We start from the raw sequence: 12,984 nt of genomic DNA, 5'->3' as shown, positions 1-12,984 counted from the left end.
ACAGGCACATTCACATACACACTCTACACAATATACCCCCTCATCCGTGCACATCAGAAAATTTGACTTCTTTAACTAACTGAATTAACCAGATTCTTTTATTCTGTGCTATCATTTTACAGTAGTGTTTTACTTTATCTGTGTATGGTAAGTGAAAGAATAAAGCAATTATTCATGGAATGAAGTTAACCGATTAAAAAGACAAAAGGCTGTTGATAATCATTCAGGATGCATGTATGTATCATTTTTAGCAAGTTGTTGCTGACAACACATTAGATCACTTCTTCTTGTGGAAATAATATTCAATCAGAAGCAAAATTACAGATTTGATGTCCAGTTGGTAAGAAACTTTTGTGGTAAAGAATGAAATACCTGCTACGGATATGAACTAGAATATTTTTTTCTAAACACTGTGTGACAGTAATCATTTCACTTTGAATTAGAATAGGGGCAGACAAAGATTTAAGAATATTCTAATATGTTGACTTTCTCATACTTCTTGGAATAAAATGACATGTTTCTTAGTGCTGGTTTATCCTTCAAAACTGAAAGACAAACACTGAACAAAAATATTATCACACAACATTGTCTTATGAGAATGAGATAGCATATGCAAAAATAAAGCTTCCTTAGGTTTTATAGGAAAATCAGTTTATATATGACTAAGAAATGTTTTCCCAGTGTATTATGTTTTCAGTACTTAATTCATATAATGCAACCTAGTCTGGTATATTTTATGATTTAATTATAATTTTAGATATAGCTTGATGTGAGTAGTATACTACAGAGAGGTTAATTTGATTCAGACACTGTACAGAGATAGCTACCAATATTTTTGTTCAGGTAAATAAGTTTCTTGTGCTAGGTAATTATAGATGCTTCTCTAATTTACTGGGCTTTCTCTTTTAGGCTTTTTCCTTGTTCCATTTTCAAAGAATTTTTTTAAAGTTCTTTAAAAAACATGTACTCTTTCTTGCACTTTATTATAAAATTACAGTCTGATTACACTTGAATGAACTTTGAATAACTGTAGATGCCACCATGTTTAAGTGACATTAAACACATTTAATATCAAAACTCAAAACTTAAAATTTTAATGTTTATCAATTAAGTATTTTTTTAAATGTCACTCAGAAAAATGGCTTTCCTCAGGATTTTCAAGTTGAATTTTTTATTTTGATGCCCTAATGTTATTTAATGCTATCAATATTTGAGTTGTAGAAATATGTGGAGAAGAACACAATTCTAAAATTGTGATGGTCTATATAAACATGAAGCACCTGAAAACAGGGAAGAGTGTATAAGAGATAACCTGTATTCATATAGTGTGTGTAAGACGTATTTCTGATTTCTAGTTTTTTTCTCTATAGTCTAGATAAACTTTTAGGGGCTATAACTACAGCAGCGGAACGAAATAACAGAGAACGATTTTCACCAATTGTGGAAGGATTGGAAAACCATGAAGCTTTGCAATTACAGGTGAGTTAGTTTTGTCTTAAATTGCTTCCAGGGTTATTTTGCATTGGCCAAAATTTTTGTTTGGGTTTTTCTGTACCATCTCACAGAAAAACCCGAATGAACTTTGTTGGCTAATCCAGTACTCATTTTGTATGACACTAACTCCACTTTAGCTAGCATTTAAATAGAAGGGAACGTAAAAATGAAATCTTTCCTGTTCCTTGGTCATTCATAGAAGCTACAAGTTTTGTCTGTGAAGATGATAATTTGCTTAAAGTGAGGATAGTTTGAATTATTATAAATTGATCATGATTATCCTTAATATTTGGGTAGAAATTTAGTAATTAGTGTACTAAGTCATGGAAATTAAAGCCTTAGCAATAATCAGGGCAAGAGGGCAAACAGTTCAGCTAATGCCATTATCCAAGCAAGTGTTAATGAAGTCTGTATGGGCTTGTTGTAGAAATTTAAGAAAACTAAATACATGTCTTTTTTTTTTTTTTTTTGTGCCATTCACACAGCATTCAAAAGTTTGTCTCCCCAGAATAGAGGGGACTGAATTCCACTTCTTAGGTCATGGTCTATTTCATAACCCTGTGTAGACCCAGCCTACATGTGTTCTTTATAAAATTATAAAATTTGTTATATTTTGTTAGATAGTTTTAAGAAATAAGCCATTTTATGAAAGAAAACTTTATTCTTTTGTGATGAGAGCTCTTATAATGTGAGATTTTGGACTAAACATTTTGATTTACATGTACTATCTGGTTTAATGTTCCAACAACTTAGCAATGTAGGTACTATTATTATCTCCATTCTGCTTATGAGACAAATATGCTAAGTGAGATTAAATAGCTGGTCAAACATGCCACAGTTTGTAAGTGGTATAGTGAAATTCGATGCCAGGTTTGTTGGTCTATGATGCTCATCTCTTTGTTTTAGACAGTGTTTAGCATGTAATGTACCATGGGAAACACTTTCTGAAATGTTTTTTAAACTCTTGTGGTGTCATTCAACAAAGAGAATATGATTCCAAATTTAATTTTATCAAATTATTTAGTAGTATTTATTAAAATTTCTTATCTGATATAAAAGTTTCTTTTCCCCTTTTTAATTGTATCGTTATATGTCATTACCTGTTTTTGCCAGAGTTTCAGACAACAGCAGATAAATTGGCACGTCCAAAGAGAATACTGTAGTGTCACAAAAGTGTAATACCTTTCCAAATATTTGAGGAAGTTTGTTACTTGTTGTTTCTATTCTGTGATGAGCATTTTGGATAAACTTTTATGGTGTGCCTTTTAAGGCCAGTGTATTACATTTTTTATTATTTGGGGGAATTTCTTTTTAGTGCTTTCCTTTTTTTTTTTTTTTTTTTAATATTTTCTCTCAATAAAATACAGTATCTCTACCAAAAGGTTTGGAAACTGTCTTTTTTAGATGACTGCTTGAAATCTTTGTTTATATTTATGTGCCTGGGCTTACCTAAATTTCACTGACTTTCAATCATATGTAGGAGTTTATTCTCATCTTCAAGAGTTTGCTTAGGAGGAATTAAATGTTAATGTCTGTATTCAAAGTTTTCATTACTCAAATCACTCACTCATACTCACACAACTGTTGAGAGGTAAAGCTGTGATTTGAAGCCAGATTTCTGTGATGTCAGTATTTGTTTACTGCATTGTCTGACCTTTAAAATGACACCCCTGCTATAGAATAGTTCAGCCTACACAATGATATGAGAGTGACATTTGCTAGCCTTCAGGAAGCTGGACTGAATGGAATGATAAAATGGCAAATTGTTAACAAGTAACATATGGAAGGATCATTATCTTGCTAGGTATTCAACAAGTTATTGAATACTGATTACAGATACAAACATATACAAATCACAATTTGAAATTTCCTGTTTTAATGAGGTATAAAATTAATAATTTGTTATATACAGAGCCAATTACTCTCACAAGAATTGTGAAGTGGGTTTGTTCATTTGGATTATTTCACGTGGATGAGAAAAATATCTGAAAGTTCAAAATATATTCAGAATACAGCATGAAAAACAAAAGTTTAAATCTGTTGTTTAAAAAATAAAATTAGTGCTGTGTTTTACCAGATTACTTTTCTATTTCTGTATCCTGAGACTTCTCAAAATGTTATTACAGTATCTGAAATAATTCTGTTAAAATACAGGACTAATTTTATTTTTAAATAACAACTATACCCCCTCCCCCATCCTTTTTGGATTTCAAAAAAGGTTATTAACTTCTCACAGAGGTTTTCTAGGTCATCTTTAAAATTAAATTCTGTACCCATGATAGGAGTTTCATTATCTTCAGTAGTTCAAGAAATAGACAATAAATGATATATCCTTGTATGTTCTCTGTTCATTGACTTTCCTTCAGCTGAGTAGCCTTCTCAAGTCTCTTCCATACTTCTCAAGTCTCCCATGCCTTCTTTTGATCCTTCTTATCTTTTGAAGTAGCCTCTCATCTTCCTTTTTCACTTTATAGTCTAAGTCGGTAAAAGACTCATCCATACTTGTTTTCTCTTTTTCCTAAATTAACTTTCACAGCTCAACTTTTTCATAGTTCTTAAAAAGACTGACAACAGTGGTTCTTGAATTTCAAAATCCAGTGGCTTCTTTCCAATCCTGATTGCTCCCTTCTTGAAAATTTTCCTACCTTTGCCTTACTAGGCACCATTGGCTTCTTGCTCTCTGACTAGCCCTAATCGTTCTTTCTCTATCTCCTTTGTGCATTTCTTCTTCTTGGATATTTTATTCCTTATGTTCTTTGCTTGGACCTATTCTGTCTTCATTTTTGTATATATGTAGATATGTACACACATATATAAGCTCACATACATATACATTTATATGTACACACATATCTGATCACTCTCAATTGCTTCTTTAGCTTTAATAAAATCCAACTGTATTCTAATGATTCCCCAGACTTTGTCTGGCTCATGTCTGTATTCAAACCTACCTGTCCAAATAGCTAACTGCATATTTTAGAAGTATCATAAAAATGTGAAAGCCAAATTAGCTTTTATAAACCATGTACTAATGTTCTAGATACTTTAATATGTTACCTCTTTTTAAATCTCACACTAATTTTCTGAGAGTGATAGAGAAGTAGTATTATCCCCATTTAATAGATGAGTAAGCTGAGGCTCATAGAGGTCAGATAACTTCTCTAGGGTCATGTAGTAAATAACAGGTAAAGCCCAATTAGACCCTAGGGTATCTGGCTCCAGAATAGTTGTTTTTAACCACTGTATGCTACCTCCTCTTAGTAAAATTGGCTCATTTCTCTTTCCATTAACATGATTTCTACCCAAAAGAAATCTCTTTTTCTTGTCTTTCTCATTTTAGATAATATAAAGGTATCATCTTCTGCCTAACCTTTGGTTTTCCTTAAGAGTTCATTCTTCTTTGTTCCCTGCATCCAATTAATCATCAAGTCTTACAAAAGACTATTAATCCATCCTGTTTCACTATCTCCACTGCATTTATATTCTCCCAGCAATATTATTCTAGCCATTTTCTAATTAGTATCCTGAACTGATAGATTCTTCCCCTCCAGACAAGTGTTTTGTACTGTTGTCAGTTATCCTTCAAAAGTAAATCTGATTCTAACATAGTAGCATTCCTAGAAACCTATACCCATGACCCATTGCTTGATAAAAGTGAAAATCCTAAACACGATGAATGAGCTCTCTCAGTGTGGCCCCAACCTAACATTCTGGCCTTAGGCCCCCCATTCTCCCAAATGTACCATAGGTTTTAGCCATACTAAACCTGGTGTTTTCCAAATGTGCTATAGACTTTTAAATGCCCTCAAACATTTTCTCATGTGGAACACTTTGCTTGGAATAGCAGCGCTTCCTCCAGCCATGTCCCTTTCGTCTTGGTAAGGTTTAATGAGGACACAAAGGAAGGCAAGTTTAAGTACATTCTGCCTAAGTCAGGGAAAGCTTCAGTGATGAAGTGATGCTTTAATTGGGTCTTGAAGGATCAACAGGAATTTTCCAGAACATTATCTTTGCTGATAGAAAACCAATATAGGTTATTATAAGATATTGATTATAGTTACCTGTGTTATACAGTAGGTCCTTATTGGTTATCTATTTTATATGTAGTAGTGTGTATATGTTGATCCCCAGCTCCTAATTTGTTCCTCCAAATAATAGTTGTTTATGGAAAGAGAAAATCATATAGCTAACCTCCAATGAGATATTACAAGAAAAGCCCTAGTCTTCACAGTCTGGTATTAGTCTGAAATGTGCAATGTGTCTTAAAGTATTTCAGAAGCTGTGTGCAGAAGTGTTTTTATTGTGATTTAATACATCTAAAAAATCTTATCTAACACATTGAAGATAATTCACAAATTGTGCATGTTATAATTAGGTATGGTACACAAAAACATAGAAGTGAATACATGGTTGATTCACTTACCCTGACCTCACCTTTTTGAGAGATTTATCATTTTGGAATATAAGTCAGAACCAAAAAGGAAGTAAAAGAAAAGGAAAATATGAGCAATCTACAAAGTGTCACCCAATACACCAAGTAAGCCTCATGATGACAAAGACTTTAAAGTCTTTAATCAGAGCCTGTCTTTCTGTGGTATCTTATTGGGTCCAATTATTTGTTGTCTATCCATAGCAGACTAGAAACATGAGTTGGGAGGTTGGAAAATGCTTTATGCCAGACTTGTGCACTGAGATGATCAAGAGGCAACAGCTGACAAAACGAAAGCAAGGGGCGAGGAGATAGAAACATAATGAAAGAGTGGAACTGGAATTCAAAAATTATAGCATTTAGTTTCATTTAGTCTCAGGGAAAATAGCCGTATATATCTCAATAGCTCCTGAGGGCATCTATGTGTTCTGTCATCTCTCAGTAACTCATATATTTAATCATGCCCCTGAGTCAGCAAAAATAATAATAATAATAATAATAATAATAATAATGAGTTATATTTAAGATATTTAAGAATGTGGGAATTAAGTAATTCACTTCAGAAAGAGTTCCATTCCAAAACATACTCGTGCTTAAATAGACAAACCCTGCAGAAATATTGACTGATTCTTTGTAGTGCAGATCTTTCCACAGTGATTCTCAACTGTTGAGAATTTACTCTAAGCCTATTTGTAAATTTGCACTCAAACCACCATGTATGAGGAAGTAGCTTTGGATAAATGATTTATCATTTGTCAATAGTGGCATATTTATGATAAAACAAGGTACTGGAGCTTAGAATAATGAGGAAATTTGTTCAAAAGTAAATAAGCATGTTAAATACTGTATTGAAGAAATGTCTGATATTACTTAGGAAACTTGTTCGATATATTGATAGTTTTATACTACTATCATTTTAAAAGTAGAATTAGTACAATAAGGGATTGTATAGAGATATTTACACAATATAATCATGTTTCAAATACAAAAATAACTTGACTTAAAAAAGAATGTCTTTTATTTTAAATCTGTTTCAAAGTTGAGTAATTGCCAAATCCATCATTTTTGGTAATGGGAGTACACTAGTGACCTCCATAATATAGAAAGCAATGACACTTTGAAAGTCATCATAAGGGCTTCTCCAGCACCATTCAACACTATTGGTCACTCTATCTAAGCTCTCTCCTCCCTCAGCTTCTGTGATACCATGCTCTCCTTGTTTTCTTTGACCTCTTTGTTACATTGAAGATCTCTTTTGTCTATGCTTGGCCCTAAAATATACTTATTTCTAGAGTATTATCCTTAGTCCTTTGATCCTTTACTCTGGTCCTTGCTCATTCTGTACATTATCCTTGGCAGCTTAATCCATCCTTATGACTTCCTCCAGCACTTCTATGAGATGAATCTCTCTGAACTCTTCTATTCCAAATACATCCTGACTCACAAATCCCATATACTCACCTGCTTCCTTATTGGATTTCAAGTTCAATATTGTCCTTATCTTCTTTTCTTCATCCTGTCTATCCTGTTCTCTCCAACTTTGACCTGCTTTTCTCTTCTTTGCCCATCCTGGTTAACCTTAGCATTGTCCACCAAGTAGCATAAACCAGAAATAGTCATCTTCAAATCTACTCTTCTCCATCCACATTACCTCAGTCCCCAAATGTTACCAGTTCTACAGCCTTAGCACTGTATTTCCCTTCCCTACCTCCCCCACCCCTACCCACCGCTTCTTTGTTTCAGGGCATTGTCACATCTCAATGTTTTCCATTTCCCTAGACTCTTAAATATCATCTACCCTTCATTCCAGCCCCTTGTAAATCATTTTCCACAAGGTATACTTCTGAAATACAGTTCTTTTATGTTGTTGTTTAGTCACTAAGTCCTGTCTGACTCTTTGTGACTCCACGGACTGTAGCCTGCCAGGCTCCTCTGTCCATGGGATTTCCCAGGCAAGAATACTGGAGTGGGTTGCCATTTCCTTCTGTAGGGGATCTTCATGACCCAGGGATAGAACTCATGTCTGCTCCATTGGCAGGCAGAGTCTTTACTGTTGAGCCACCAGGGAAGCCAGGTTTTGTTATATCACTGCTAAAAATCCTATATCTTCCCAGAGACCCTAGGAGTAAAGTCTAATGCTAGTCTACACAAAATACTTCCATCATCTAACTTTTGCTAAATCTCTAACCTCATATTCCATCACTCTGCTACGTATAGAGTTGGTCCACTCAGCTTGTACCCAATTTCCTGAACATTTTATGCTATTTCATCCCTCTACCTCCATACCTTCCTACATGGCTTTGCTGTGCCTGGAATTCTCCATTTTTTGAATTAATTAACTTTCTCTGTATATTTGTGTCTTTCTTGGTTGACACTTACTTTGACTCAAACTATCTTTCTTCCTAACTCCTGCTGGGCTGGGATAAAGAAAGACCTTGTTAATGTCAATAAAGTACTTAATAAGGTCAATATTTGACAGTGTCAATAACATTTTAAAAGCACAATTTGTCACAGCTAATGGCAGTATGGGTAATCTGTTTTGAGAATGTCCTGGAGTTGGCAGTTATTATACTCCATAGCTCTATGAATTGTGATCACACAGACAGATATATGTTTGTATAGTTTTCAGAGTTGGTGAGTTAAAATAAAGGTTCTAGCATTTTCCAAGGAATTTAATGAGGATAATTTATTTTTAAATATTTCCCCTCTTTATCACTTAAGTAAGAAACTGAATGCAGTTTCTTTTTAGGGTAATGTCTCATGTCAGTAAATTTAGAAATATTTAATGACTATTACCCATTATGTACATTTTTAAACTTTTTATTTTATATGGATTACAGCCGATTAACAATGTTGTGATAGTTTCAGGTGAACAGCGAAGGTAATATAATATACCCGTTATATTTTAAACATTTTATTGGGAGCCGAAGAATTGATGCTTTTGAACTGTGGTGTTGGAAAAGACTCTTGAGAGTCCCTTGGACTGCAAGGAGAGCCAACCAGTCCATCCTCAAGGAGATCAGTCCTGGGTGTTCATTGGAAGGACTGATGCTGAAGCTGAAACTCCAACACTTTGGCCACCTCATGCGAAGAGTCATTGGAAAAGACCCTGATGCTGGGAGGGATTGGGGGCAGGAGGAGAAGGGGATGACAGAGGATGAGATGGTTGGATGGCATCACTGACTTGATGGACATGAATTTGAGTAAACTCCGGGAGTTGGTGATGGACAGGGAGGCCTGGCGTGCTGTGATTCATGGGGTTGCAAAGAGTTGGACACGACTGAGCGAATGAACTGAACTGAACTGAACTGAGGGGTTACAAAGAAAACCCTACAAATTTAGAGCCATATCTTTAGGAAGTTTAAAATCAGTTTTGTGATATTTCACTTTCTATGCCATACCCCACACCCGACAATGAAGATACTAGCATCCTCTGACTGAAGAATGTGGGTGATTATTGTAGAAAGAAGATATACTATAATGGTAAAGGAAGGCTTTTAATCTTTAGGAAAAACTGATAGTAACTCAATTTAGTATAATTATACATGGCACAAATTCTTGGATGCTTTGTCACATGCACAAAGCTTTTATCTACATGTTAATACATTTATTCAATGGGTTGTATAGATATTGTGTAGGTATCTCCTTATAAGGAGATTATTTAATAGCATTGCAAATACAGAAACTATTTTTACTGGTCAAAAATCCGAATCTTGGTTCTAGCCTAGCATGTTTATCAATAATGGAAAAAATTCAGACTTCTTATGACTTTTAAAATTTTAATTCTTATGGAAGCTGGATTTAAAACAGATATGGCAGACCATTTTGAACCTTAGATGCATTATAAAGAAAATAAGCAGCAGATGAAATCTAGATAGTGAAATTTGTGATTTCATTTCAAAGGCATTTGTTTTCTTTCCAGTACAGGGGAAAATGCTATTCAGCAATGCCAGGTTTGTGCATTGTAGGGTGGTAGAAAGATTTCAAGACTAAAAGTCATGAGGCCTGTGTTCAAATCCAATCTTTGTGGCTTCTTATTAGTTATATGGGCTTCCCTGGTGACTCAGATGGTAAAGAGTCTCCCTGCAATACGGGAGACCCAGGTTTGATCCCTGGATCAGGAAGATCCCCTGAAGAAGCAAATGGCAACCCACTCCAATATTCTTGCCTGGAAAATCCCATGGACAGAAAAACCTGGCAGGCTACAGTCCATGGGGTTGCAAAGAGTCTGAAACGACTGAGCAACTAACTCACACACACAAACACGTTAGCTATAAAGTCTTGGGCAAATGAGCTAATCTTCCTAGGTTTTCAGTTTCCTTATCTATAAATGAGAATATTGGATTGGTGTATTTTATGTTCTTTCTAGCTTTTGAACCCTGTAATTTTTTATTTTCTGTCTCTGGAGTTAGATTTTTTTTTTTTGAAAGCAGATTAATTTTTCATTGAAAGAGGACAATATCCTTCAATCATGCTCTTAAAAATTTGTACACTTTGAAGTTGAACATACCAATTTTGAAAGTTTCATTATTCAGGAATGTGTTTTCCCCTGCTCTGGAGCTTAGGTTTTAGATATTGGAACAGAACTATTTTTAATTTAAAGTGTCCAGTGCAGTGCTATGTGGTCAGACTTTGCAGCGTCCTATATCCATGCTGTCCAGTATGGAAGCCACTAGCCACATGTGGCTGTTGAACATTTGTGACTAATGAGACCAAGCACTGGATTTTAAATTTACTTAATTGTAATTTAGCTACATTTGAATTGTAATTAGTGGCTTCATATTGAATAGCATGCTTGTGTGTGTGTGTGTGTGTGTGTGTGTGTGTGTGTGTGTGTGTGTATGATGTATTTGCATGCACATCCATGCTGAATAAGGAGTGGAGGGAGTGGGATTGGCAACAAATTAAGGAGAGTGAGAGGCCATTCTGTTGAATGATTGAATACTGCCCATAGGTCATTGTTTATATTATGTAAAGTGAAATCTTAACACATTCCAGGGACGATTTTCTCTCCTCTCCTCTCTTTCTCCCTCCCTCTTTCCTTCCTTCTCTCTCTTCCTCTCTTTTCCTTTTCTTCTTTCCTTCCTTTTGTATTCCATTATGTATTATGATGATGACTTTATTTTTACTGAAGTCTAATTGACATGATAACCACTTTATACACTTTATATACTAAACAACATACTGTTAAATATGTTTTTCTAATAAACCTGTAGTTTTCAAAGTTAGGTATTCCTAATATATTAAACATGATGCACTAGTTAAATTTTATTATTTTACCCATCCTTAAAATCTTTTGTTGTGTTAGTCTAGGAATGGAGTTGGTTAGGCATCTGGAATGTTCTGGAAATTAAACTGTATTTGGAGTAAAGTTACATGGTTTAGAATCACGAGTTTCCTCCTTTCTGTGTGACCTTGTATAAATTATTTGTTTTGAGTCTTAGCTTCATCAACTGTGAAATGAGTGTAATAGTAACACTTCATATGGTTGTTGTGAGGATGAGATTAGATGGTGAATTATGTTATGTAAAACTCCTAAGTTGTCTGGTAACAAAAGCTAATAGAAAATAATAATGGTGATAATAATTTGGGAGTTTGTATTTAGCTATAAATTCAGAATCTACAAAATGGATATTTCATGTTTATAATTAAGTAATAATATATTCAGCCCTTTAAGCTAATTACACTTTAAAAATTTAACTTTGTATTTGTAAATAGTGGCAATTGGATTGATTTTGCTCCTGGGCAGTAATTGTGTAGTAATATAAAGAGGTGGAGATAATTAAAAAGAATTTTTTGTTCTCCATATCCATTCAATATAGATGTTCCTATTAAAGAGCATTGCTTTAGCAGATTATGTTGGAAAATGAAATGATAGTATGAATATTCATCTTATGTTATTTGTAATTAATTAAATATCCATTAGAATTTGATAACAAATAGTACATTGATAAATCAGTGCTCTTACCTGTTTAAACTAACTTCAAAGTATTTGTTAATCATTTTATACTATAGTCAATGGCTGTAACTTTATTTTCTGCATTTAGTTATATATTCAATATTTATACATTGCATGTTAAGTATTTAATAGCATTGCAACACTTATTTTACTAAATGTGGAATTATTTAGATGTTCTTACATTCATTAATTTTTTTGACTTTTACTATTTTTATTATTTCCTGATCCAAATATTTTTATTGTATAAAGGTACAATTCCAAGACTCATTAGCTTGTTTGTTATGGAAATGTTCTCTTTACTTGTAGGATATTAATACAAGCCATTAAGCTAGAATTTCTTCTGGCAAAAACAGTCCTAGCAGATGGCAACTTTTCTCTCTATTAATTTTGGATTGGACATGTACTTTGGCTTGTTCGGTCAGGTCATAGTTGTAACATAACAAGAGTCAGTCATGCAAATACAATGATAATATAGCTATGGACATGTATGCTGTGCAAATTTATATTCCAGCTTATTTAAACTATTTGAAGACTTAAACTTTTTCTTACTATGAATAGGAAGGTTAAGTAACCCATTAAGGCATAAGCATCATAATAACACCTGATATGACTTTTAAGGTAATGCCAAGTCAATGGCAAATATTTAGTCAGATGTCTCAGTGATTTAGCTTGACATTTGAGCATTCATAGAAATTGGACTACATTCTTATCAATTATCTTTTAGGTAGCTAATAATGTTAAAGACAACCTTGATCATCCCCTTTAATGCCTACAACTTTTTATTTTTGAACCTGGATGTGAGCTGGATAGGCTAATCCACCCCAAAGCAGCTTAACTGTATAGCATAAAGATATAAAAAAAACCAATATACCTTTTAATATTTTGTCTGTACTTGAAAAAAATCACTATCATAATGACAGGTCTGGATAAGGTCAAGTCAGAATAACATTTGAAATATTTTTCTTTTGCTGATGTGTTTTTCTCATACTGACTATTGATTTATTTGTGTCCCCTTCTATATACAGTTAGTATCTTTACTAAATCTGATATTTTCCAGAGGTCCCCTTGCGTTCAGCTCTTTGAACACTCTTAACGGCTCATT

At 33.8% G+C, this 12,984-nt stretch overlaps 1 protein-coding gene across 2 annotated transcripts in view; it reads left to right on the top strand.

Moving 5' to 3' along the window:
- The window catches only part of DIAPH2 (diaphanous related formin 2), a 932,191-nt gene that overhangs the window by 276,634 nt on the left and 642,573 nt on the right, over positions 1 to 12,984 (top strand). For both annotated transcript variants that reach the window (XM_043457771.1, XM_043457769.1), the window contains one exon: positions 1,371 to 1,479. In XM_043457771.1, the coding sequence (XP_043313706.1) occupies positions 1,371 to 1,479 (109 nt within the window). The remainder of the gene's footprint in view (positions 1 to 1,370; positions 1,480 to 12,984) is intronic.

This window comes from Cervus canadensis, chromosome X, assembly GCF_019320065.1.
Source record: "Cervus canadensis isolate Bull #8, Minnesota chromosome X, ASM1932006v1, whole genome shotgun sequence".
Lineage (NCBI taxonomy): Eukaryota > Metazoa > Chordata > Mammalia > Artiodactyla > Cervidae > Cervus > Cervus canadensis.
Note: the sequence above shows the minus strand (reverse complement) of the source record. Positions and strands in the feature narration are given on the sequence as shown.